At 32.2% G+C, this 24804-nt stretch overlaps 5 protein-coding genes across 17 annotated transcripts in view; 3 read left to right on the top strand and 2 right to left on the bottom strand.

Moving 5' to 3' along the window:
• Positions 1-4530, top strand: part of mtd (mustard) — a 124665-nt gene extending 120135 nt beyond the window's left edge. For 6 of the 11 annotated variants that reach the window (XM_068772875.1, XM_068772873.1, XM_068772870.1 and 3 more), the window contains 3 exons: positions 1298-1478; positions 1788-1893; positions 2267-4528. In XM_068772875.1, coding sequence (XP_068628976.1) covers positions 1298-1478; positions 1788-1893; positions 2267-2402 — 423 coding nt within the window. In that variant the 3' untranslated portion in view covers positions 2403-4528. Of the gene's footprint in view, positions 1-1297; positions 1479-1787; positions 1894-2266 lie in introns of all 11 variants that reach the window. The other 5 variants (XM_068772871.1, XM_068772874.1, XM_068772880.1 and 2 more) reach the window with 3 other exon arrangements.
• On the bottom strand, positions 3595-4996 carry LOC137929890 (RNA guanine-N7 methyltransferase activating subunit). Its single transcript, XM_068773019.1, has 2 exons — positions 4672-4996; positions 3595-3653 (listed from the first exon to the last, which is right to left on the bottom strand). Exons 1-2 carry the CDS (start codon positions 4994-4996, stop codon positions 3595-3597), a joined length of 384 nt encoding a protein of 127 aa, XP_068629120.1.
• Positions 4997-8610: 3614 nt separating this feature from the next.
• LOC137929314 (transcription factor E2F7-like) lies at positions 8611-11460 on the top strand. The gene is made up of 3 exons (XM_068772194.1): positions 8611-8995; positions 9102-9435; positions 9847-11460. Exons 1-3 carry the CDS (start codon positions 8811-8813, stop codon positions 10324-10326), a joined length of 999 nt encoding a protein of 332 aa, XP_068628295.1. The 5' UTR covers positions 8611-8810; the 3' UTR covers positions 10327-11460.
• Positions 10698-17208, bottom strand: LOC137929695 (prenylated Rab acceptor protein 1). Of its 3 annotated transcripts, XR_011108847.1 has the most exons (7): positions 17024-17208; positions 16739-16841; positions 14600-14703; positions 14290-14374; positions 13445-13553; positions 12614-12903; positions 10698-11966 (listed from the first exon to the last, which is right to left on the bottom strand). XR_011108847.1 is itself a non-coding variant. In XM_068772754.1 (6 exons), the coding sequence occupies exons 1-6, from the start codon at positions 17113-17115 to the stop codon at positions 12800-12802; spliced, it is 597 nt and encodes a 198-aa protein (XP_068628855.1). In that variant the 5' UTR covers positions 17116-17208; the 3' UTR covers positions 12018-12799. The 3 variants fall into 3 exon arrangements, 2 of the variants coding, with proteins under 2 accessions (XP_068628855.1, XP_068628856.1); XM_068772754.1 differs by lacking the exon at positions 10698-11966 and having other exon boundaries at positions 12018-12903; XM_068772755.1 differs by lacking the exon at positions 10698-11966 and having other exon boundaries at positions 12018-12903; positions 17045-17208.
• Positions 17209-17508: 300 nt separating this feature from the next.
• Positions 17509-24452, top strand: LOC137929414 (serine-rich adhesin for platelets). Its single transcript, XM_068772346.1, has 8 exons — positions 17509-17957; positions 18035-18175; positions 18442-21540; positions 21618-21750; positions 21879-21996; positions 22084-22164; positions 22503-22649; positions 23048-24452. Exons 1-8 carry the CDS (start codon positions 17691-17693, stop codon positions 23202-23204), a joined length of 4143 nt encoding a protein of 1380 aa, XP_068628447.1. The 5' UTR covers positions 17509-17690; the 3' UTR covers positions 23205-24452.
• Positions 24453-24804: the final 352 nt, after the last annotated feature.

Raw genomic sequence — 24804 nt, 5'->3', positions numbered from 1 at the left:
TAGTTTGTATTTTCAACCGCACAAGCAGGTATCCCATAAGAAAATTATTCTATACAAAAGTGCTTTCCACGATAAGCTAACCCTTCACTATAGGTACATTATACATCAGGTACACTGTACATACGAAAATACGGTCTTCAGCTATTGTAACAAAACATTTAATTGGTTTGTTATTAGATTTATTACGCAGGTCTGGTTAGTATTCTTAATTATCAGACAGTTTACGAGTTCTTGCTTAAAGTAAACGTTTAAATATTCTGTTTTCATTGTAGTTTGCAATTAATTTATTGCAGTTATTAACATCATAAGTCTTCTAACGTTAAGTTAATATTTATACAACATTTTGTGACACTTCCTAAAACGCGATGGAATTGAATTATTTCAAGCGTCGACACGGCTTCATAACTTTTAATTTATGTTAGTTTTAATGAAAATACAGCTAAAACTTTTATTAAAATAACAAAAAAAAGGACCTATTGACGAATAAAAGGAAACTTAAACGTTATTCGTATAACAAAACGAACAAATTAAGTATTGTATGCGCATCGACGATGATGCGGTCAAGGATTTTGAAGAGGAGAAATTAACGTCTAGTGCGATTGCTGTAATGTTTAATATAAGAATCAAAATGTACATTACATTGGATTCTTATATTCAATCTTTCATTTGTTTGTTATTGTGTAAAATTTTATCCGTTACTTTCAAAAGCTCTTTGGGAATCGTTCTCATGGACAAGTTTAAATCCTGAGCCGGCAAGGCATAATTCTTCTGAATTTCTGGAAAGTTCTACTTTTGAATTAGTAACGCAGTATATACCGTCGTTTCTTTTAAATATGAGGGTTTAAGCGTTATGCTTATGCGCTAGAAAAAAAAAACTGACCACAGATTCTGTCTAATTTGATTTAAAAAAATCCACAAACTGTATATAAATAAACACGTTTAACGAACTTTTTTTACTAATATCAATGCCTGACGTATAACCACAATATTCACGTAGGCCGATAGGCGCTCACTGCAAGGCTTCCTCCAGATTTCGACAATCTTACGCTGTCCTTAAAATAATTTCGTATCCAATTTTTTATCATCAAGATGATTTCACCCGTAAGACCCCCACTGTTGGACACAGGCGTCAAAGATTTCCAATAAAACCCGTAGGAAGCGGCCTACGTCCAGCGTCTTTCAAACACATTACCAAAGTCGTCCATCGACCTTGTGAGTGATCTTTTTTCGCTCCAGAACCTTAATGCCGCCAACTCAAAACGATAAAGTTGTGTAAAAATTTTATAATGTTTATCAGGTATTTGGTGCGCTAACTTCGTGCGCGCTACGCCCATCTGAACATTTCTACGGAACTGGCGAGTCGCTACTGTTCTCGTTTCAACGAGTCAAAGAAGACCCCAGGCGTCAATCTCATCCCGCATTGGAAGAGATCAAAGACAAGGATATAAAAGAAGAAGAAAAGAAGGATGAAAAGGAGGGTAAGTACAACCTAATTTCAGGGGTTAATTGTTAATTTTAATCATACATATCAAAGAACTATTCGGTACATTTTGAATTGATTTTTTTAAAAAAGCTAAATTGTTTAGATCATAGGAACAAATCTGAAGAGTTGTTAACATGTATTGTTGGTTTTATGAAAACGTTATTTTTCCGACTGTCTGAAAATACGACTTGACCCTATTGCTACGACCAATCCAAGGCTATTACTGTGCACATTGACCACCGCGCTGTCTCTACTTGTACCACTTTAAAGTCATCTTGTATATTTTACAATTTTTTTATTACAGACGAAGCTGCTCCGGTGAAGACAAAATTCAAGTACTGGGGCTGGACCGGTGATAATATGTACTTTATTCGCGGCAGCAACGATAACATATCCATCGGCGCCGGCGAGTAAGTAATCCCTTCTTAAATATTCGTCCGCGTTTGAACCAGCTTCTTTATCATAATATGTGGAGACTATCGAGTCGTTAGGTTAAATGGAGTGTTCGAGTCTACACTCGCTTCCTAGTCACACTATATGTAAAATATATATAGTATGCAATAGAGGCTAGGTCGTACTTTATATCATCTCCGCCTGCCAGCTGCAGTAAAAGATTCAGTAAGTCGATCGACGTGCCTTATATACCCCTCTATGATGTCGCACCGCCGGCCCCACTGACTAATTCGTAGAATTAGTCCTTTATTCCAGCGATCTCCATTGTCTTTGATATTTGAGCGATCGTCACATTATGATACTTAGTAATTATGTATAAATCCATTACAGCGGAAAATTCGGCATCTGGCTAGACGGTGACCTGTACTTGGGACGCACGCAGCGCTGCACCACGTACGGCAACGAACCACTCACCACCCGCGAGGACTTCATCGTCAAGATCATGGAGTGCTGGACATTCATCTGAGCGGTCGACCTTCACTCCACATCGATATAAGCTTTAGACTATCTCGTGAACGTTTGCTACGAAGATTTGACACATTTCAGTCTGTTCGATTTTATTATAGATCGATCTGAAAATGATTTTGTCGAGATGTGCACGCGCTTTTCTAGTCAAACGTACTGAAACTTGACCAATGTTTTCATTCTCTCCGAATTTAGGCGCGTTCGGACCGAGTGATTCGGCGCTGCGACCTGCGACCAAGTGCATTATTCCTAGTCAATTGTCGTTCGTATGTAAGTTGGATGGGTCGAGGCCCCTTCCCGTCGGGGGCGCGGCCTCGACGAGGTAGATGGCATTAGCGGTGCATGCGCGCCGTGCGAGCTCCAACATGAGCCTCGACAACCAACGGCTTCCTGGTCTCGTGGTCGCACGGCGCCACCACTCGTAACTGCGGCCGACGTTCCCAAATAAATACGTGTCAATTCATACAATTAATGTTGTGCGTTGTTAAGAATAGAAACATATTTGTATTCATTTCATTGTATAATGTTACGTAGAGGTTCACTAAAGAAAATATTTGTAAAGCATCGTTTATATTTGGCCGCTCCCGAATGTCTCTTTGGCAACTATATCCTTGGTGACTTTCTTGCCAAAAAGTCTATAGGCCGCAACTATTAATTGGTATACATATATTCGAAAAGCATTTTCAATTGTGTGAAACGCCTGTCAAATATAATTATTTTTAGTTCTCCTATCGATATGTACGTTTTGTTTGTCATATTTATGTTAAGTTGTAATGTTAAGGTAGTGAGCATAATTTGTTACACTTTCACTGTGATTTGATTTATGTGGTTGCATTTTAATGTGAATATGAAGCGTTATTTTAGTAAAACTGTAGTTACCCCCATTGATTTTCATCCACATATTGTTTTATTCACTTAATCCAAGGCGAATGATAAGTAATGAGTATTTTAGACTAGTGTAAAACTACTAAATTTGGTTATTATATTGATCATTAGTAATATTTTTGATGTAACGCTTCAGTACAGAAACAGTAGCCGATATATTATTATAACATAATTAACATAGTAAAGAATTATGTATACATAGTTATCTTAGAGAGCTTGATGAATGTAATTGTCATTGTGCTTAGTTATTGTGTCACTTAGCATGATGTTACTCAGACTTATCTGGTCGTACGAAATTATTTATTTAGCTATGTAAGGTCGGCGCTTCCGACAGCACCCTGAGCTACACACTCCGCCGGAAAGCCAGCTGCCGAAGAAACAGTATCGTTTACTAGGTAGGAATTGGAAGGTTTATATGTTGGTGCTGGAAGTTGCGTGGAAATTTCGCGCACGAGGTATATATAGAATTATCATCGAATATACAATGAATTTCGGCTGGGTTTCATGGAGATGGAACCTCAAAGCCACCTTGGTTTTGTAGGGCTTTACTCTGTTTTCGAAAAATTCAAAGTAGATTTAGAATGTTCCTGCGATTGCTAATACTTATCGAAATACATCGGCGTGTATTGCGCCATCTAGCCTAAATTCATTATATTGTATATGTTTATTAGAGAACAGCAACCCAAATCGCCGAATTTGACTCGTCGGGATAAATGGACCATTAACAAGCACTTGACTGTACCAAATAAATGCAGAGAACAAACAGCTGACCCAGAACAAACAACTTACTGGCCTGTTCTCATAACTATTTGTGTGAATAATTCATAGATGAGATTACCAATATATTTGTGTAAAAATGTTGCTACATATTTATTTTGAAAATATTCATGTAATAAGAACTACCTATGCAAAATACAGTTGCTATTACTATAGAATTAAATAAACATGGAGCATTATTAATGCAATATAATTGAAATATTTCAGTCTATGCAGAATACCTATTCTATAAACTATGTTGTATGTCAACAAAAATGTTTTAGAAACATTAGATTTGTAATAAAATTTATCGGCATAATTATTGTTAAAAATTTATAATAAATTGTTGAGTAGCAGTGAGATATACAATTATTTATTCTGTTGATTTTCAATTTAAGATTCTGTAGCTGTATTCATTTACTGGTGATCTATTGTGTTACTTCTAAGTTGTTAACTGTAAATCAAGCCATAATAACTGAGAATATATTCTTTTGAAAAAATGTTTTATTTTATTTATCAGCCCTATCTAAAATCAAACAATTCTTTATATTTTTTCAAAGTGGCAGTATATTGTATTAATTATTGATATCTTCTGTAGTCCCGGCTTGAGTATCCTCTACCACTATTACCTCTTTCCTTGTAGCTCCTGTCTTGGTACCCTCTACTACGTTTCCCCCAGTCTTGGTGGTTTCTGCCTTGATAACCTTGATTTGAATAATCTCTTTCCCCATTATGCGAATCATCATAAGGATACTTGCGTTTGTTATTACGACGGTCATTACGCCGCCCATAATGCTGGCCCACCCACCAATTCTCTATTATAGGGGGAGTTGATGGTTCAGCATGAAAAACTTTCATGTAATCTTCATCATTGCCAGTGTATCTGTCTTTGAACTCCACTTCACATTGCTCTAAAAAGACCTTGTCTTCATCCGAGATTTTATCAGCAGCCATTCTGAATGCTTATATTTTTGATTATATTTTTGAGTTAGCTACTGCAAAACAAAAACAAGTTAAATATATCTATATTCATAAGAGACAGTTACTTCACGAGGATATCTGTCCCCATGAAGTAGCTGTGTCTTTTGTAAATGTTTGTTTTTTTTGAATGGCTATTTTAACAATCTCCCTTTCCTTTTTTTTAGACCAAAATCACTGCTGCTCAAAAGGCATTTGCAGATTCCGCATGTTTAAGGTGACAGCATGAAGTGTGTCTAGCCTAAGACCTCTTTTAAAATAGCAAAGGTCAGGCACTCCAGGGAGAGACCCAGTTTTTAGCACAACATACTACTACTTTACTGGATTGGCAGTCTGCCAAGCTCTTGCATCATCTCAGTGAACACTCCATATACTACCTTTCTACTATTTGAAATGTTTAGGAATAAACACAAATTATAAAGTTGCACCTTAAAATATTACAGAAGTTAGACAATTTTTTAAAATTCCATATTTTATACCTGTCCACAAAATTTCATGACGAAGAAAATGTACTAAATGGGATTTCTGCTAATATAATTTTAACATAAAATTTAAAATTAAAAACTGCTTATAAGCAATGACAAGCATATGGACAAAAAAATTGAAGAACTAAGAAAAATAAAGTACAACCATGAATTAGGATACTAAGTATATATTAAAAGAATTATTAATATATCTATACCATAGCTCTAAGAGATCATTCCAATAAAGGCCTCCCAATTAGACCATAAACATGGCTGTCTGCAATACTAGGATAATTAATTGTATTCTACATTAAATTATTTGATTGATCAACTGCTTTAAATTTTCTTTACTTATTATTTAATAACTAAGCAGAAGTGTTTTAGTAACACTAAATAGCAAGTAAAGATTGTTCACCATTGTAATTCCTCTGGTGTAAAAATAAGCAAAGCAAAAACATAGGTAATATTTGAGCCACCTTGAATAGCATAAAAGAATTTAAATTATATATAACTAATCTTGGAAAGACCAGGCCAGACATCGTGGCCCGATTTGCGTGAGGCCTACACTTTACAGAGGGGATAAGCCTATGGCTAACATGAAACTTAGGAATTGAAATTTACCTTTTCAATGTAAAGTTGAATCAACACAATAAAATTCCACTAAAACTTTGTCCGCATTAAACAGTTTTCATAAACAAACTTTAAAACGTTTTAGTAATTTGAGAAATTATGGAATGTTAGAAATACCACTGTTACAGTTATGACGTTTAAAATATATAGACAGATTCTCATATGAAGGTTACAATTGTAAAAAACTATAGTCTTTTATAAGACCTGTATTTCCTAATGACTAATTCGTTTTCATCGTTTTTGGGAAGAGTTAAACGTCAACCGATAAATAAACATTACAATCAGAAGTCAAACTATAGCAATTGACTGAATGAGAATAAAATAAATACTCCAAACGGCACAGATATATAAAATCAGGAATTTCTTATGGCTTAATGTCAATGAATTGGTCTAAATATGTTATCTATTGTATAACGATTGAAATATATTATTTTAAGCAAAATTGTCAGAAACGCACAAGCCGTCATGTTTATAATTTGTAGGTAATGACGATCCAGCAAAAATCTGGATTTATTAGGCTCTTGGGAATTGATAAATCACATGAAAAGCTTCAATCATTGTAACCTAAAATTCTTATCTTCTTAGTTTTAATTTTTTCTTATGTTTTATTTATGACTTGCAATGTTTAGTATAAGTATTTTATAACTAAACTAGCTGTACCCTACGGGCGTTAATACACCACCAAATAAATTTGAAGGAGAGACATTAAACAAATATTCTATTAATTTTGAGTCGTTTTATTGATTTAAAAAAAAACAAGTCACTCTGGAACCTTTTTGGACACATAAACGACTACTTTTATTTAGATCATCACATGATTAAATGCAAAATTTATGATACTATAAAGGACATACATACAAATATTTATTTTTATATAGATTGATTTATTTTACATTATTATTTAATACCTATTACATTAGAACGTTCATCTTTGTCATTTATAAATTGTATTGCTTGTCGTATATCGTATCAGAAGACACCTCTTTACAACATTCCCTATGCGTTAGTATAGTTCCTCGGTGTCTATAGTTTAGAATTCGTCCAAAAGTAGTCCGAAAAATCGCTATATGTGTTAAGACCACTAGTTGCATTTCAGCGCTATTATTGTTATTTCGATATTATTGTTATTAGTATATTATTGTTATTGTTATTTCTATTTTATGTTCATGAGATGTTGTTTAGTTATCGTTACATAAAGAAAACTGAAATCGAAATAAGCAAATACATGTAAAAGCGAAAATGATAAATATGATTTTTGACTCAAAACCTCTGATACCGGACCATCATGATTAATTTGATATAAATTCAATGAACTGTAAAGACCGCTTTGCTAAGAACATTAATATCAATGGAAACGGAACTACCCAATATTTATACGTAAGAGCACTTCCATGATTTTAAACTAAAATAATTAAGATGTAAAAGGAATGGCGGCTTCGACAACGCGGTTTTTTTCCAGGCGTCACGTAGGCCTATCGCATACTTCGCCAAATGTAGCTGAACACGTTACTGGTCCAGATGTTCACGGAGTATGGGGGATTCTTAGAGTATCTTCATGGGTGCTTCTGTGAATCGGGGTAGACCAGACCGCGCTGCACCTGGTCACCGGCTGTCTCACATTTTCGAAACAAAGAACGGAATTAAAAATGGACGTAAGAAAGAAAAAGGAGGCTGGAAATGTCATCTTCTGGATGGGCCACGAAAAGATTCACCTTCTATTCCTGAATTACAGCAGTTAATTAATTTAAAAAGTTATAATATAATATAACATATATATAATAACATATATATAATAATAATGAAATATAACAAACTAGGAAAGGTCGGGTAAGACAGTAAAAATTTATATTGTATTTTTATTTTAAACGGTAAACAATATTAAAGAACTAGAAGCTAATGAAAAAGTATATAAATAGAACAGATGAGATATATATAAAGAAGGAAAAAATACAATTGATAAAACTGTCCTGTGATATAAAGAAATAGGTATTTTATATCATATGGAGTGTTTTTAATTATTTAACAAAAAAGACCCTGTCACTCCCTAGATGAGACGAGAGGTCCCCAATAACGAGGCCTTAAACAAAATAAAAACGAATAAGCTGGACCGCGATAAAAATAAACCAGTAGGTGCTCATAATTTTGTTCCGGTCCTCTTTTGTCAAAAAAACACTGATTTATAGATATTGTGGATGTTACATATGTTAAAAATTAAAAATAAGCAGTACCTCCACAATCAAAAACATTACAAACAACAATTGAATTTTTTTTAAATGGTTTTTTGAATTTGTATTCTAACATTAAACTGCTCGATTTTGGGAAAGAATCTGCTGGAATAAAACTTCAACAAATTTTAAGTAGTAAAACGTTGTTTAGATATTTCTAGGCAATATTTAAAAATTCATGTTTGTCAACTTTTACACCGCGTAAAATCTGTACTTTCAATCGGTTTACTTCTAATCCAGTTCGCGCGCGTTTTGCTTATGTCAAAGTTGTTTATCGAAAAGTTAACCATTTCAAATATTACTTGAGACTAAAGTATAAAGTTATACAAAATGATTAAAGTAATCAATTGTTTCTTGCCAATTAAGTTTCTTTTTTAATAATATTTTATGTCAACCTACTTGATTTCTGGTCGTTCTGTCAAAAAGTACGCGAATTTTTAAGACACTGTATTTTTGCATAATGTCTTCACAATGTATGAAAGTGAATACATAATTTCTACTCCGAAACGATATGCCCTTACTGAAGTTACGAACGCAAGCTATGTATCCCCTACTGCAAATCTCAAGTTGTTGACCAATGTTGCACTACAGTATCCCACGCCGCCACCCAGCGCCGTACATCGGAAAGAAAAATCTTTGCAAATATTATGTGACAAGTAAGATGCTTCTCCAGAAGCTGTTCTAATCAACTTTTGGCACAGCTAATGTCCATTCTTAAATGTTCTTTAATTTTATGATTAAAAAGATTATTTTTTTTTGTAGATTTCTTAACCTATATCCTCTTCATTGTAATGGAACTATGAAAATTCAACTAGATAGCACAGCAGCCAGATTGGGCGTTGAAAAACGAAGGATGTATGACATAATTAATATATTGGAGGCAATGAAGTATGCTGTTCATGAAAAGAAAAATACATATTTGTGGCATGGAGAATCGGGATTAAATGCTTTTTTAAAATTGTTAAAAAAGCAAGGAGAAAATTTGCGATTATCTGAAGCGCTAAGAGGAAGGGCACCTAAGCCTCCACCACCCAAACATAAAACTCTTGGAGTACTGGCTAAAAGATTTTTGATGTTATTTTTAGTTGAACCACAAGTAAGTATTTTTACATATTTGTATATCTATTAGCTAATACCTATACTTTTACTATTATTATATATTTAGTAACAATAATGTTACACTTGTTTGTGACCCAAGAGTAATTATCAGTATATTAAAAAATAAAAATAAAGAGTGCCTTTATTTGAAGTAATTAAGTTAAGAAGTTACGTACATTCAATAATGTTTCTGGCTCTCTGATAATTTTTTGAAATATTGAGGATCATACTAAACAACAAGGTAAAAGGTTTTGAATTGTCTGTTTGTACAGTCAAATACATATTAAGTCATAAAAATATATGATGCAACATGTCCCTATATTAGTATCCCAGCATTTACTAAATGTAATTTTGTTCATAAAACACAGTAAGAAATTTAAGATATAATAATTTAATATTTTCTTTACAGAATACTTTAATTAATTTAGAAATGGCCGTGAGAGTACTTATTGATACATCAAATAAAAATACAACTGATCTCTCTCCAGAACAGCTGGATCGTCAACACAAGTCTAAAGTACGAAGGCTCTATGATATAGCTAATGTATTTATATCAATTGGACTCATTGAAAAAGTTTCTGGAAATTTAATATTAAAGAAACCAGTATTCAAGTATGTGGGACGTTATAAAGTTAATAACTTTGAAGAGACTGCTTTCATGACACCATCGCCAATCACATCTCTCTCAGCTTTAGATATAGAACAGAAAATAACCCCTTGCCATGTATATGCAGGCCGGTCTCGGCGAAAATTAGAATTTACTGCTGTAAATAATGAAACCAAATTAGGTGTTACCACACCTCCACATACACCATCACACAAGTGGGATGAAATCTTGCTTGTGGCAGATATGGAGCTGAATAGAATTAATAATGGCATCTTGTTGTGATCTTATGCTTTATACACAGTAAATATTTTCATAAAATATATTTAAAATAAGTAGCTTAGTGCCTTGATGAAGAATCAAGTATAATTATGAATCTTTTTAAAAAATGTTTGATAGTCATGAAAAAGAAATATTCAAGACAAATGAAGGTGTCCAAAAGTACAGTAAATTTATACCATCATATGAACTGTGATTAACTTGTACACCTTAAAATGTATATATTCCATAGTTCCTTTTAAAAATGAATTACTAAAAATTAAGAAAATTTATTTCTTGCATTGACTAATAATTTTATAGAATGTTCACTCATAAATATTGTGAACTTGACTGAATGTTAATTTAAGCCATAATTATTCTATTAATAGTTGTTAATATTAAAGTTGTCTTCCAGGGAAGTCTCAGAAATACCTTTTCAAGGTTGTAATAACAATGTGCAATTATTAAACTTAATATTTATTGACATATTGCATAGAATTACATGTTCTAGGTATTTTAATTGCGTAAGGTGCATTACAGTAAAGTTCATAGCAAAATGAAATTAAGCCATGTAACATACATTAAAAATGGTAGATTAAACTATTAATTTTGAACCTCAGATTTTTACATGGATTATTTCTAACACATTTTTTTATCATTTATTTTTTAAGACTTACTTTAATGCACCTGTATATTACATATTGTATAATATATCATAATAAAATATATTTATTTGCTTATTGTGAAAAGCATTCCAAGAACCGTTTTATTTTGATTACATCAAATTCAACAAGTAAGTAAGCAAGTGCAAGTTACTGCATTATGTGCATAAAGTTGAATATCAATATTAAACTTGTGTCAAAATGTGTGAAGTCTTCACATGGGATGTATGTGGTGATCTTTATGGCAATGTACAAAATTTTAAATAATTAATGGTGGTTATTGTAAAGGTCATATTCATAATGGTGTAAGCACTGACAATTTCGTCACTTAGTGGTTTTAAAAGTAATTTAAAAAATATATAATAATACAGAAAAATGATAAACCAACTTGTTGATTATTATGGTTGTTATTAATACGTTGTAGAAGAGTGTATTTAGCAAAAATGAAATGTTACATTGTAATTAATGCAATATCGTTTTTTATGCACTATAATCTTTATTACTGTGGCAATATATTAATGTTGTCTGACAATTTACAACATAATGATGTATAAAGACTAGAACTAAAAAAACATATTTTTTTTAATATTGATAATTTTTTATATAGATCAACTTTAATATTGAAGATTATACTCTTTATTTCTACATATTTACAACATCCAGAGGAATACAAATAGCTAAAAGTAAAAATAAATAGTTCTTAAAGACACAAATGTACTATTCACATTTAGAACTACAACATTAGAAATGCTTGCTTGACAAAATAATACCAGCACTGCATGTTATGGCATAAATCAAGAATAGGAAATAACTAAATGTCCATTTTTGTTAAATGTCAGTGTCAAAAGTAAACAGTGAAAATATTCATTAAAAATTAATGTTGTGACACTGTCAATTACGTTCAACATGTGCAGACAATTATTACAAAATTTTTTAAAGCATTCAGTTAATTATGTCCCTGGGAACCTCAGAACTGATTATTTATTAATAATTACCTTTGTGTATCTGTAAAACGCAATATTAAATTGAATAATTGTGTGTACCATATATGTGTACCATATATATATATATATATATATATATATATTAATATGAAAAAATGGTATTGGAGAAGTTGAAGCCAAAATGCATATTTTTAAAAATAAAATGTGTCATTTGCATTTATCCTCTTGTGTGAATATATTATGAAAACTTTATGCCAAGTTAATATTTCTCATAAGTTAATTATTAAATAAATATTCTATATTTTACAAATGTTATTTTTATTTACAAACTCTCACCATCCTTGTGATTATTCTAAAATTTTAGTTGAGAAATTAATGTCCTTGTTATTAGTAGCATGGTTATTTTTACTGGTAAAATAATTATAATTCACTACTGTTTCGCTTATTTTATATGTAACAAAACAGATCATCGATGCAACATTTGTAAAAAAAATAATATTTATTTGAATGACTTCGAATGGTTTTTAATATTCAAGAAATGTATGTGCAACAGAACACAAGTCATGTTTTGAACAATAAATGTACTTATCCTAAATATTATTAAGACATAATATAGTATAATGATCAAGTAACAGTTTTTAAAGGTTTATTGAAGTAAGAGAATACAAAATATTTCAATTAAATATTTCTTGTAATGAATAATCTTACCTCTAATATTTATTGATGTTATTTACTTTAATATTATTCGAATAAGGTATTAGTGCCATTTCATCAACTTACATAATACTAATGTTTCTTGTAGCACAAATAATAGTTTCTATTCATACTTTAAAATTATTAGGGAGGTGGTGATATATGACTGGCAGGTATATGATACAAGGGCAAGTGACTATGTCAGACTTGTTCGATCATTGGAAATTGTTCCAAGTTGTCAGATGGAGGAAGACTTTCTGTGTCAAAGAAGCTTGCGTGCAGAGCAACAACTGTGACTGTAGCACCTGAAATATTTAAGAATTTTAACTTTTATAGCAAGGATTACGCCAAATTTAAGTAATTATCCTTGAAAATTATAATATAACTTTAATTCAGACATATAAAAGATTTAGTCCTACTTTTACTGCATTTGTGAACTTATCTTTAAACAATAAGTTAGGTATAGATTTATATATTTAAACACTACACCATTTTTTTCTACAATGTGGATAAGTTTTTTAAAAATGCATATAAAAGGGTGTAGAAAAATTCATGTGGCATACTTTAGAAAAATTGTATGGGATGAAAAAAATATTTTTTCTCAAAAAATTGTGCAAAAGAAGTAATGAAATTCTTGCTACATAAATATTAATAAAAAGTAAACAATTCATTTTTCTAATGATAGATGAAAAATTAAACTTGTGTTAACTGACAAATACAATGCTTAAGTACAAAACACAAGAACACAATCAATTTTGTAACTATTTACCATTACTTCATAAGAAGTATGCATGTTTATTAAGACTGGACCAAAAAAGAATAAGTAAGAGTAAGTTTTTAGCTTACCTAAAACCCAGAATAAAACAGCTCCTGCACCAGCCAACCAACATAAGGCCATTGATGCACAGGCATAAATTGCATATTGTTGAGTTTTAGTAAGTTCCCAGCTACCAATCTACAATTTTTTTTTAAATTAATAATATTGTCTTTGTAAGAGATTTGATATTTGGAAGAATAAAGTTGAAATGTAAGTATTGACATGTGTTTTTTTATCAAAATACCAATAAGAGCTGTCTGAAAAATTGTGTCTTGGAAACGGTTATATGAGTAATATATTGAAGCCCTCGCCGCCTGCATAATTTCTTAATCAAATACAGGTTGATTGGTTATATACATAGTAAAACCTCTACAATTAATCATTTCAGATATAAAATATAAAATATTGATATTTAGCTATTTTAAAAAAGAAAAAGCAGTAGCACATTAAAATTAATTATTGTAAACTATATGTCCCTACACACTGCCTGAAGTTATTGATCTGTTTCATTCAAATAAAGAAACTAATTTAATGTAACCTATTTTCAGAGTTATCACTTTATACAGTGTGTAAAATCAATAGGTGTAAAATTTTTATAGCTTTTTGCTGACAATTGTGTTATTCATTTACCCCTTTAAAACTTTTACACCTATAACAATCACCTGTATAACTTCAGATATATTCATCCCAATACCTAAACTCTGAACTAATAAAATTGTAATATTTTTCTGTAGTCATAAGTTTGTTCTCATATATCTAAAGTAAAGTGAACCAAATTAGCTCAGATATTATTTTGAAAAATAAATATTATTTCATTAATATTTAGCTTTATCCCCAATTCTTGTTTTCTTAGTTAATGAAGTGGAAATATTACCTTCCAGGTATTAGGACCAGATGTTAATTTCTTATATCCAAAAAAGCTTGCAACCATTGCAATTAAAAGAAGAGGAGAAGTGATCCTACAAAAAAAAGTTTAAATTTAAAAAGATAATTTTGTGATTTATATAAGTAAGTTGTCAAACCAATAACTGATACTGTGCACTTTTGGCTATTATTGGTTGCCAAACAACATTAATTGTTCTCAAAATAGATATTCCAGTAATAATTCTAATATAGTCTTACTTTTTGGTCAAAGCAAATATTGGTTTTAACAATGATGATAAATTAACAATATTTGTACTAACAGGCAATATGCAAATAGTCCTAAAAATACCACCAAGTAATTCGCTTGAAAATATTCAATATTCCTGTAGAATCGTCTTGACAGTCTTGGAATGGAAGCAGGTGTCTGTAAAAAGAAGAAAAAAGAAAATTACAATATAGGTCACTGTTAGGTGTATACATTAGAAACAGTACTGTGTATCATTCAGAGACAGTATAGGTAAATTAACTTACTGATCAAGATTTCATATAAATATTAGAGTTCCAATAATGCCAATTATTTAAATATTGGTGGGTGGTATAATGACCAAAAAAGTGTAGGGCAAAAGACTAGTTGTTTTCTTTAACTAAAGATATTTATTTTAGAAAGAAAAAATATTTGGTTATAATGTAAACCATTGACGTGTAAATTGACCTATGTCCCTATTAAATGTGTGCTCATTATGAAAGTTATAAATTTTAATGTGTATATTTTATAAAATTTGTGAACACTAAATACATTAATTTCCAAAAATTGTATGTTCATTAGCTGTCATATAAACTGCTAAACCAACATATATTTTAATATATTGGCCGAATAAGGTCTTAATTCAGACTAGTAATGTCCTACACATTACTAGTGCAGCACAAACAACCCTTTTTTTTCTTAACTGGTCCCCGCTATTGGGGACCTCCCGTTCCCCTATCTCATGTGGGACAGGGACTCTTTATTTCTAATAATTTATACATATAATTTTTTATTATTATCATTCTCCTCTTTCATGTATCATATCTGTCGTACTGTCTCTTTCGTTCTATAATTTTTCCTGTCTTTCTCTTTTATTCCATTAGCCATACATCCATCCTTAACCACTACATTCTAGGTTTCCTTACTATTTTATTTTGCAACATTACATTTAACACATATTTTCTTTATAATTATCATATTATATTATACTGTTCATGGCACTATTTTTGGTACTACTTTATTTTATTTCTATATTTTAGTGTTTGCTTTACTTTTTTATTCATATTCAAGTCTATTTGAATCTATTACTGTGTTTTATTTTTACCTATGGCATTTATCACCACCTTCCTACAGTAGCTGAGGAAGCATTCCTCTCCTCTTCTTCTTGCAGGATGGACGAGATACTCCTTTCCTCTATCTTTTTGCTCATCCGGCATTCGGAATCTGCGCGCAGTCTTCCGAACGCCGGACAGTGGGCCACAAAATGGACCACGGTCTGGTCCACACCCGGTTCACAGAAGCACGAGGGGTCCTCCTTGAGCTTGAACCTGTGAAGGTACTCAGAAAACCCCCCGTGACCCGTGAAGAGCTGGGCCAAGACCGTATTCATCTCGACACTGCGGAGCACGCGGTTGGCCTGCGTCGCGTTCGGGAAAAATATCCTCGTCTCTGTAGCCGTAGTACCTTCCATATACCTCCTAATACATTCGTCGAGCGACTTTGATCTCAGTTGTCGCTTGACAAATGAAACGGGGCATCTCTCATATTCAGGTCTTCTTTTGCTCTTTAGGGCCGCATCCATGGCCAACTGATCCGCCCTCTCATTCCCTCCATCCCCGCGTGCGCTTTCACTCTGTATAGTCTTATATCCTTCCCATTTTCTCTCACTTTCATGATATTCTCTTTCTCGCTTAACGACAAGGGATGTAGGGTGTCCGATCTTGCGACAGTTTCGAGGGCGGACCGGGAGTCGCTCATTATGGAACATGACTGCGCGAACATGCTGGCCGCGTACCCTGATGCTTCCGCTAGAGCCAGCAACTCTGCCTGTTATACAGTGCAGAAGTTGCTCAACTTGAGTTTCTTAGTATGCAACTCTGCGGCGTCCCACATAACGCCCAACAACCACAACATGCACAACATGCAAAACAAACAATCTTTGGCATTCACCGTTACTATCCTTAAATCATTATTGCTACCATCTCCTCACTGTTGAGCACACTAGGTGTGCTTTTTGAGGGAAAAGTGATTCGTCTAAGAAACATCTTAATTGAAGAGTATTAAGACTAAGCAAGTTTATTAACTAGACCGATAAACTAATTAAACATTTTTACATACATAAACATATTAGCCTTTAAGCTATTAGCATTACTGGTAACAGTAACTTGTTCTGTTAAGATGATTTTCTAAATCATTAAGTTTGATCATAATTCACCTTAAAATTATCGGTAGCAACAAACTGGGTCCATGGTCGTCTACTAGACAGTAGACCCATCACAAGTGCAGGTGCAGCACCACTTCGTACATGCTGAAGTAATCTGGATCATAAATTGAAATTGAAATTAGTTTATATGGTCCTGATTGAAGACTGGTAAAAGCTTTATCTTAAATATTTAAAAAAATGAGACCTTAAGCTAATCAAAGAATATAATATATTATTTTTAGACATTTGTTAGTGTCACTACATCATAAATATATTTTATTTGTTAGTATAACTTACAATTCCATTTCATTCACATACTTTTGAAAACCTTTTTTTTCCATTGTTGCATTAATCTCTCCTGAAAGATCAATATTAACATTTTCCGACATTGCTTTTAAAATATCGTTGAAACAATATCTAAAAATAATGTATATTTAGTGTTTTCAGTTTTTAGTATATAAATAAATATACACTGTAAAGACAAGTAAACGTATACAGATAGATAGAGACCAATCTAAAGGAAACACGTTTTGTTAATGCTATGTACACCATTTATGCATTTAAAAATGAAATGATAACTACAAACATAAATTCACTGAAAAATACAATAAATATTTTTTGAATTATATAATTTGATGTGATGATTTGATTATAATGTTTAAACTTAAAAAAAAACCGAATTAATTAAAATTTTTTTAGAGAAAATTAAACCGGAAATGACCACAATTTGTCTATGACAATATAACCGGAAAAGCTATATTTGCGTCATGTCATGGCTGGCAAGAAGCTTGATCTTGATTACTTTTCTTGCAAAAGAGAGCTTGATTTTCTTTGCAAGTAGTGATTCCGTCACTTTTGTCTTTTATTTACATTAAAATAATGCGTTTTTCAGTGTTTCTTCTGTAATGTGATGTTTTGAATGTAAAGTATGGTCTTTATTTAGAAAAAGAATCGTAGAATCATAATGAACGACGGAGACTGGATTTGTAGTGATCCTAATTGCGGAAATATTAATTTTGCGCGTCGAGTTTCATGCTATCGTTGTAACAAAGAGAGACCTGATGGAGGTAAACCGTGTAAAAAGAAACTCGGTACAGAAATAGGCAAATCGGCGGCAGAAAAATCACGAGGATTATTTAATGCCGATGATTGGCAGTGTAATAAATGCGCGAATGTGAATTGGGCCCGGCGGCAAACTTGCAATGTTTGTAATGCTCCAAAATTTGGTGAAGTAAGTACTTTTCTGGAAATATATTTACTTGAAGAAAGTCGTTGAAATTTCGTTTACGATGTTAGATTTAATTTTAGGTAGAAGCGCGCACCGGTTACGGCGGAGGTTACAATGAACGCGGGGTAGTGGAGTACCGGCGTCGCGAGCATTCTTCTGATGACGAATACGATGAGTTTGGAAGAAAGAAACGCAAGCGCAAGTCGGAAACACATGATAAAGTATGTTTACTTTTTTACTTAATTTTAAATAAACTCTTCACAATTAGAGCATTTTTTGCAAGAAACTGTGGTTAAAGTTTAAGCAATATTAAGTTGCTATAGAGGCACCATTTAAGAATTGCAGGGGTTGTTTTGTGTAAACATTTACAAAATCAAGCCGATAATGGAATTTCAAGCTAAGAAGAATTGATGTAATGTTAGACATAAATGAAATAATTTTTGAAGCACATCATTATTAAAGTGGAGATAATTTTTCCTGCCTTCAGGTTGGCATCACTGAAGGACCAGTAAACAAAAAGTTGCCACCCACTGTGCTGCAGAAGGAAAATAAGGTGGATCATGTAATGCAAGTGCCAGTATCAAATATGTTATTTCATCAAAATAGAGGGAGAGAAAAAGTTAATGGTAGCCTGAGTGATAGTTCTGTGTGTGATCTTCCCCCTTTAAGTAAAGTAGCATTCCGGAATAACCAAATCCAAAGTCAAACAAGTTATCATCGTCAGGAACATATGTTGCCTGGTTTCAAAGCTAACTCAAATGGATCAAGGAAAAGATTTTCGAGTATTGGTGATAGAGACAATACTGGTTCATCAGGATATGAAACTGGGTCAAAGAAAACAAATGAATCTCCAACTATTAAGACATATAGCCCAGTTATGGAAAATAGAGTATCCTCAACAAATAATGATTTTATTTACAAGTTCACGGGGTCCAATCCAGCGGAAGATTTTCAGGTTACATATACTGTTGAAGAAAGAGTGAGAGCTGCTGCATTTGCCATTGTTTATAATAATTGTAAAATAAGTACTAGTAAATTTGAATCAAGGTATGATAAACCAGCACCTGATTTCAAAACAATTTTTGCTTGGAGGCAAAGGCTTTTGTTGACAGGATGTTTGGTAGATTCTCATTTAGATGCTTCTAAATATGAATCGCTGAACAATGAAAAAATGCCTAACCAAAAACCAGATTTAACAAATGAAAATGATATAAAAAAAAAGAATGTTCACATCCTACCAAATCCTGATGAAATTGTAATTGGAAGTGAAAGTGAAGATGATGGTTTAAAAAATACAGAAACTACCAATAAATTGTTACCTTCCTTGCGGCAAAGAAGTTTAAGTGCTGAAACTCTATTACTTTGTGGTGTAGATGGTAATCTAAGAACAGGTGGATCTGTAAGTACAGAAGAAAGAGAATCTCAGGTAAGAAGTCATTCTGCTTCTACTCATCATAGACCTCGATCAAGTTCCCGTGACAGCCAAGATTCAAATTATCCTGACACAGATTCTGAAAATTTGGGACTCAAGAACACAAAATTGAGGTCACGTAAGATAAAGATGGTAAGATCTTCTATTCATGGCTCCGATTCAGACTCTATTTCTTATAATAGTGATGATGGTGACTTTTTATCAAGAGTGTATGAAGACGGAAGAAAAATAAGACACAAAGCCAAGAGAGGTCCTACACCAGTTATAAAATCAAATAAATATTTATCTAATGATATTAATGAGAGTTTCCAAGGGTACAGTACAGTTAAGCCATCAGAGCAGTCACCTTTAGTTACTGGCAATATTTACACATCAAATTTGCATAACATGAATGCTAAAACACAAGATTGTATTATTCATGATACAGATGGTTGTTCTAGTGAATATGTGCCAACAAGATTAGGTTCCACAGCAAAGAGAAATTATCAAGAATTCAGAGATAATGTTAAAAAGAAAGGCTATTGGGCTAAAGGCAATTGTGTTTCTATTGGTAAAAGCAAAACTTCAACTGTAACTTCCATCACACTTCCAATAACTAGAAATATACAACCGCCCTCAGCCAACCTAGAAACAGTTGGTTACATTACTGCTCCTAGATCAAATCGCATGGAAGATTTCACAAAAGATGAATTCGATAATTTTTCATCTGTTGATCATTATACACCCTTTGATAAACCAATGAAACCTGCACCAAGATTAGAAAAAAACCCTGAAAACACAACAAGAATTTTTGATATAGTTCAATCAAATTCTGCTTGTAGAAATAGAAGCATAATGGACATTTTTAATACAAGTGATCAAGTAGATAAGAGCCCTGAGAGAGACAATGACTTTGAAAAATATGCAAATGTTCATAAAATATTTGAGTCACAATGGGATGAAGATGATGATGCTCTCTACAAGAATTCCAATTCACCTGAACTATTGGCAACCAAGAGATGTACACCATCTCCACCAAGTATAAGTTCCATTACAATTCAAAGCCCAATGTCTCAAATGTTGTATACAGCACATACAGAACAATTGGTCAGTGTACAGTCTGATGGGAAATCAAATACATCAAACATAGATTTTATCAAGGACAAACGTGATGTGTTACTTGATTTGTTAAAAGATTTTCAGAAAGGAAATGAACAAGACACCATTAGGAGTGATCCAAAAAAACAATCTGTGATAACAGAGCAAGATAAATCAAAAGATTCCAGTGTTGTTTGTAATCAGAAATTACAAACAATATTACCAAATTTAACCCAAATTGAGCTATTAAGAAATGAAACAAGTGACTTATCTACTCTAGTGACAAACAATGGCACAACACTAGATTTACCCAAAACAACTATTTCTCCAGCTAAGCGCGTGCAAGTATTAGAAACAATTACTATTCAACCAAATACAAGCCAAATTCTACTAAAAAAATCGCAAAATCCTACACTGAACATTTGTAATCCAGAAGAGACTTTAAAAGACAGTAATGCTTGTAGAGAAGCTTCAACACAAGATTCCCATTTAAAATGTAATGCATTAACAGATACGCAAGTTAATTTGCAATCTGTTCAAACGGTTGGCCAAGTTGATTTTACAAGTTTATTATCTGGTATTAACACTAATGCATTACTATTGGCACTACAGAACTTGCAAAATATGCAATCTATAAATGAAACCAAAAACAATGTTGAAATAGTAGAGAACAACAAAAGTGATAGTGATGTGCAACACGTGGAAACCATTAACTTAACTAATGATGAAGAATGGGAAAAAGAGTCAAATAGAGATGGCAGTATAGAGCGGCAGTTAGAAAAATTAGATGGCAGCACGGGCGACACACCTTTTTTAAGTGACATTTTTGATCCAGGTCCAGTTGTAATGCCTGCAAATGTAGCCAAGAAATTAAACATAAATTTAAAATTATCTGAGGAAAAAAAGCCTCCTGGTGAAACAGCACTTGTCAACGAAAATGCTCCTGTGATAGGAAATTTTAAAAGCTTTGCACTTCCCAAACCAATATTATTAAATAGGCTTAAATTAGCTGTTAAACCATCTGAGAAGTACGCCAAAAAATCTGGCGAAGGAAAGAAAAAACGGATTAAAAAACAGGTCTGTATTTTATAACTCTTTTATCCTAAGTTATATTGAAGTGTCATTTGTATATGTAAGTTGTGTTATTGCTTCAGGGTAAAGCAACCGCCTCCCAAGATGACGATGGAGGAGAGGAGGATGAGGAAGAAGAGTCAGGGGATGAAGCTGATCTTTCTAAGTATGATCTCTGGGGCAGTGATGGGGAGCAGGGCAACTCCTCAAATTTGGGTTAGCATTAAAATTTAGTACAGCTAAAATCATATGTATACATTATATATCATTTTATTGGTCTTTTTCCAAAGGATGTGTAGCATGGGATACAAGCAGATGTAATTGACTACTTCCATTATTTCCAGAAAATACAGAAAAGGGTAAAGAGAATGAAAATTCAAAGGATGGTTTAAGTTCAGAACAAATGGAAAAAAATGGCAAATCTTCTACACCTGAAGTCAAGAGTAGTAGCAGTAAAAAGAGGTAATACTATATTGATTTAACATTTTATCTCTTAACAATATAGTAGAAATTTTCTTTTTTACTTTTGTTATGTCGGTTTCTATACAGATCCCGCAGTTCGTCTTCATCATCAAGCTCCACTTCAAGTTCTAGTTCTAGTCATAGCTCGACTCAAACACCAAAAAATAAGTAAGTTGTCATTTACTTCTTCCTTAACTTTAACTCTGTTAATAAGTTTAAAATTGTCTCTTAGAAAAACTATTTTAAGAAAGTAAAAGAATAACAGAATATTTGTCATTATTGTCTCTGGTTGTCCTATTCTTATGTGTTCGGGAGATTTAAATTCAAGAGGAAAATTAACAAATCCTGTGCAAAAGACATTGGACGTGTAAATCTTTGAAGTTTGTCTCTTTATTTTTAAATTTCTTAGTAAGACACTCATACTAATAAGATTCTCAGGTTGCGATTGAGTTGTACAGATCTTATACTATCGTGTTTTTTTTTTATTTTCGTGTTAATTATTGCAGATTTGACGATTTTAACTTAAACAGCGAGCGCGAGGGGTCTCCAAAGCGTCACAAGTCAAGGTCACGGTCCCGCTCGCCGCGATCCCGGTCTGCTACTGTTGGCACGAGGCGAAAATCGAGAGACAGTAGATCCGCTGGTGAATCAAGGTTGGTTAAGATTGTTACAAGCAAGGGAATCTTCATATGTCATTCTATTTCTTTTTTGGTATATTTATGTATATATATATATATTTGCTTTTTTTGCGTTAAATTTTATTCTATTCATAATTAATCGAATATATATAATTGTTTAAAATTGAGGTTTCTCGAATTATATGTGTTAATTACTGCCAAAATAGGTGTCCACTGTATAAAATGTCTATATTTTAGAGCTTGTTGAAATCTTACATTAGTTTTCGTTTATATATATGTATGTATATATATATCTACACTAATACATATATATATCTATCTATCTATAATATGTCTATGGTCATAATTATAATTGAGTATTTTAAATACTTCAGAGATTTTTTTTAAACTAAGAGCCGTATTTTTTTTTTCAGAAGTCATGAATCGTCGCGCGATAAGGAATGGTCTCGAGATCGAGACCGAAGAGACCGGTCACGGGGAAGTCGTGACGACCGGAAAGAGCGTCGATACAGTCGCGATGGACCTAGCAACCATTACAGCGCAAGAGGGAGACATCGTAGAGATATTTAGCTGTGAATAGTGTTGTATATTGAATTTTAAGTGATGAAAAAGTTGGTTCTTAATGTAGCCGTTTTAAAAATTATCTTTATCTTAAGGCAATTAAAAAAGATATGGTTTATCATAAAACGGTAGACAATCTTATAACTCAACAGTTTTAATTTCAACAACAAGGGCAGCTATGTTATTAATCATGGAGTGGTAATTTGTCTAAGTGAATTGAAATTTTCAAATGTAGTTAGCTGAAGTGCTTATTACAACATGAAATATTTTTGAACACATTTAATTTATAAAATCTTATTATTTGTTCTGACAGAATATAAGACATAGTTAATTTTTCAAAGCTGTAACCAAATCTTACACAATTTTTATAGGAATACATTCTGTCTTGATTAGGGAAAATGATTACTTGAATTGCCACTAGCATACACGTATATTTACGGCTCAGACTAATAGACTCGGACACTGTTCAGGCAAAAATATGCTCTGTGTTGAATTTCATACATAAAACAATTCTCGAAGTGTTTTTGTATTGCTGTGTGCTGGAGAGTATACTACAGTTTTATTGAATTTCAGCTTGTACATCTTTGTAAATATATAGATTATTGTTTCTTAAGTGTAGGAAATATTAATATTCAGAATAAGTGTCTACAACTTTCATACATATATTATGAACCGTCGACAGTTTTGATATTATGATAATAAAAACCATTAGATGCCTTATAATGATCCTATAATAAATAACGAATATGTATATTTTGAAAATAAAACAATATTTCTAAAGCTTTCATTGAAAGTTGAATGGTCTCATAATTTGTTAAAGCAGGCATTTGTACTACTGTGATTGTTGTTAACTTTCTTTTTAAATTTGTCAGTGTGTATGGTTACGAATGGCTTGTCGTTATAGTAAATATAATAAATCAGGATCTACAATATTTTTTTAAATATATAGACGTAGATTTTCTTTAGATATCTAAATATTGCTGGTGATTGGACTTGAAATGTTTTCAAAAACTTTATTATTATACCTGTTTTCGAGAAATTTGCACCACCATACATAAATCATTTGCATATTCTTAAAAAAAAGCCATCTAAGCTTAAATCAATAAATCTTTCTTACCTGTTTGTCATTATAATCACCAAAGAATATTTGTTTTATAAATAACATTTAATAGTAAAAATATATGCTAACAATGCTTGCCCTTCAGCTTTAACAGTTATATAAGAATTGTTACGAGTTTATTAATCTGAGATCGCCAGTTTATCATCATTCTTATGTTCATTTCAAATTCAATCAAATTATATTTGACTGTACGGAAATTGTAGTTCCGAATTGAGCTTTTTATATATAGAATCTGTCTGTTCATGCCTTAGTATGGAATTTATAATATTTTAGGCTTGGGCTTAATTTTGTTGAGTTACAACAGTGTGCCGTCACACTACAATGCTGCTATATGAGTAGTTTTATTTAATATTATCTTCCCAAATTTATATTTTTTACAGAATACTTTGAACTCATGAAGTATTATGTTTACAGCTTAAATATTATGCATTTATGTGCTGAGTTAGATTCACACTATATTTGTTTATAATATAAATAATATGTAAATAT

The sequence above is a fragment of the Battus philenor genome, unplaced genomic scaffold (genome assembly GCF_028537555.1).
Source record: "Battus philenor isolate CCGP_79_NKW_IND1 unplaced genomic scaffold, ilBatPhil1.0.hap1 SCAF_5, whole genome shotgun sequence".
Lineage (NCBI taxonomy): Eukaryota > Metazoa > Arthropoda > Insecta > Lepidoptera > Papilionidae > Battus > Battus philenor.
The sequence above is the reverse complement of the archived record's forward strand: the minus strand, read 5'-3'. Positions and strand labels throughout refer to the sequence as shown.

What these genes read in the sequence shown, in the direction of transcription:
- LOC137929314 (XM_068772194.1), top strand. Translation starts at nt 8,811, where the DNA reads ATGTATGAAAGTGAATACATAATTTCTACTCCGAAACGATATGCCCTT. An exon ending in TTGCAAATATTATGTGACAA is followed by an intron (nt 8,996 to 9,101) that starts GTAAGATGCTTC and finishes TTTTTTTTGTAG; the next exon opens with ATTTCTTAACCTATATCCTC. An exon ending in TATTTTTAGTTGAACCACAA is followed by an intron (nt 9,436 to 9,846) that starts GTAAGTATTTTT and finishes TTTTCTTTACAG; the next exon opens with AATACTTTAATTAATTTAGA.
- LOC137929414 (XM_068772346.1), top strand. Translation starts at nt 17,691, where the DNA reads ATGAACGACGGAGACTGGATTTGTAGTGATCCTAATTGCGGAAATATT. An exon ending in ACTCAAACACCAAAAAATAA is followed by an intron (nt 22,165 to 22,502) that starts GTAAGTTGTCAT and finishes TAATTATTGCAG; the next exon opens with ATTTGACGATTTTAACTTAA. An exon ending in AGATCCGCTGGTGAATCAAG is followed by an intron (nt 22,650 to 23,047) that starts GTTGGTTAAGAT and finishes TTTTTTTTTCAG; the next exon opens with AAGTCATGAATCGTCGCGCG.
- LOC137929695 (XM_068772754.1), bottom strand. Translation starts at nt 17,115, where the DNA reads ATGTCGGAAAATGTTAATATTGATCTTTCAGGAGAGATTAATGCAACA. An exon ending in TTGCTACCGATAATTTTAAG is followed by an intron (nt 14,704 to 16,738) that starts GTGAATTATGAT and finishes TTCTTTTTACAG; the next exon opens with ACACCTGCTTCCATTCCAAG. An exon ending in GGACTATTTGCATATTGCCT is followed by an intron (nt 14,375 to 14,599) that starts GTTAGTACAAAT and finishes TTTTTTTTGTAG; the next exon opens with GATCACTTCTCCTCTTCTTT.
- LOC137929890 (XM_068773019.1), bottom strand. Translation starts at nt 4,996, where the DNA reads ATGGCTGCTGATAAAATCTCGGATGAAGACAAGGTCTTTTTAGAGCAA. An exon ending in CAGGAGCTACAAGGAAAGAG is followed by an intron (nt 3,654 to 4,671) that starts GTAATAGTGGTA and finishes TTTCTTCGGCAG; the next exon opens with CTGGCTTTCCGGCGGAGTGT.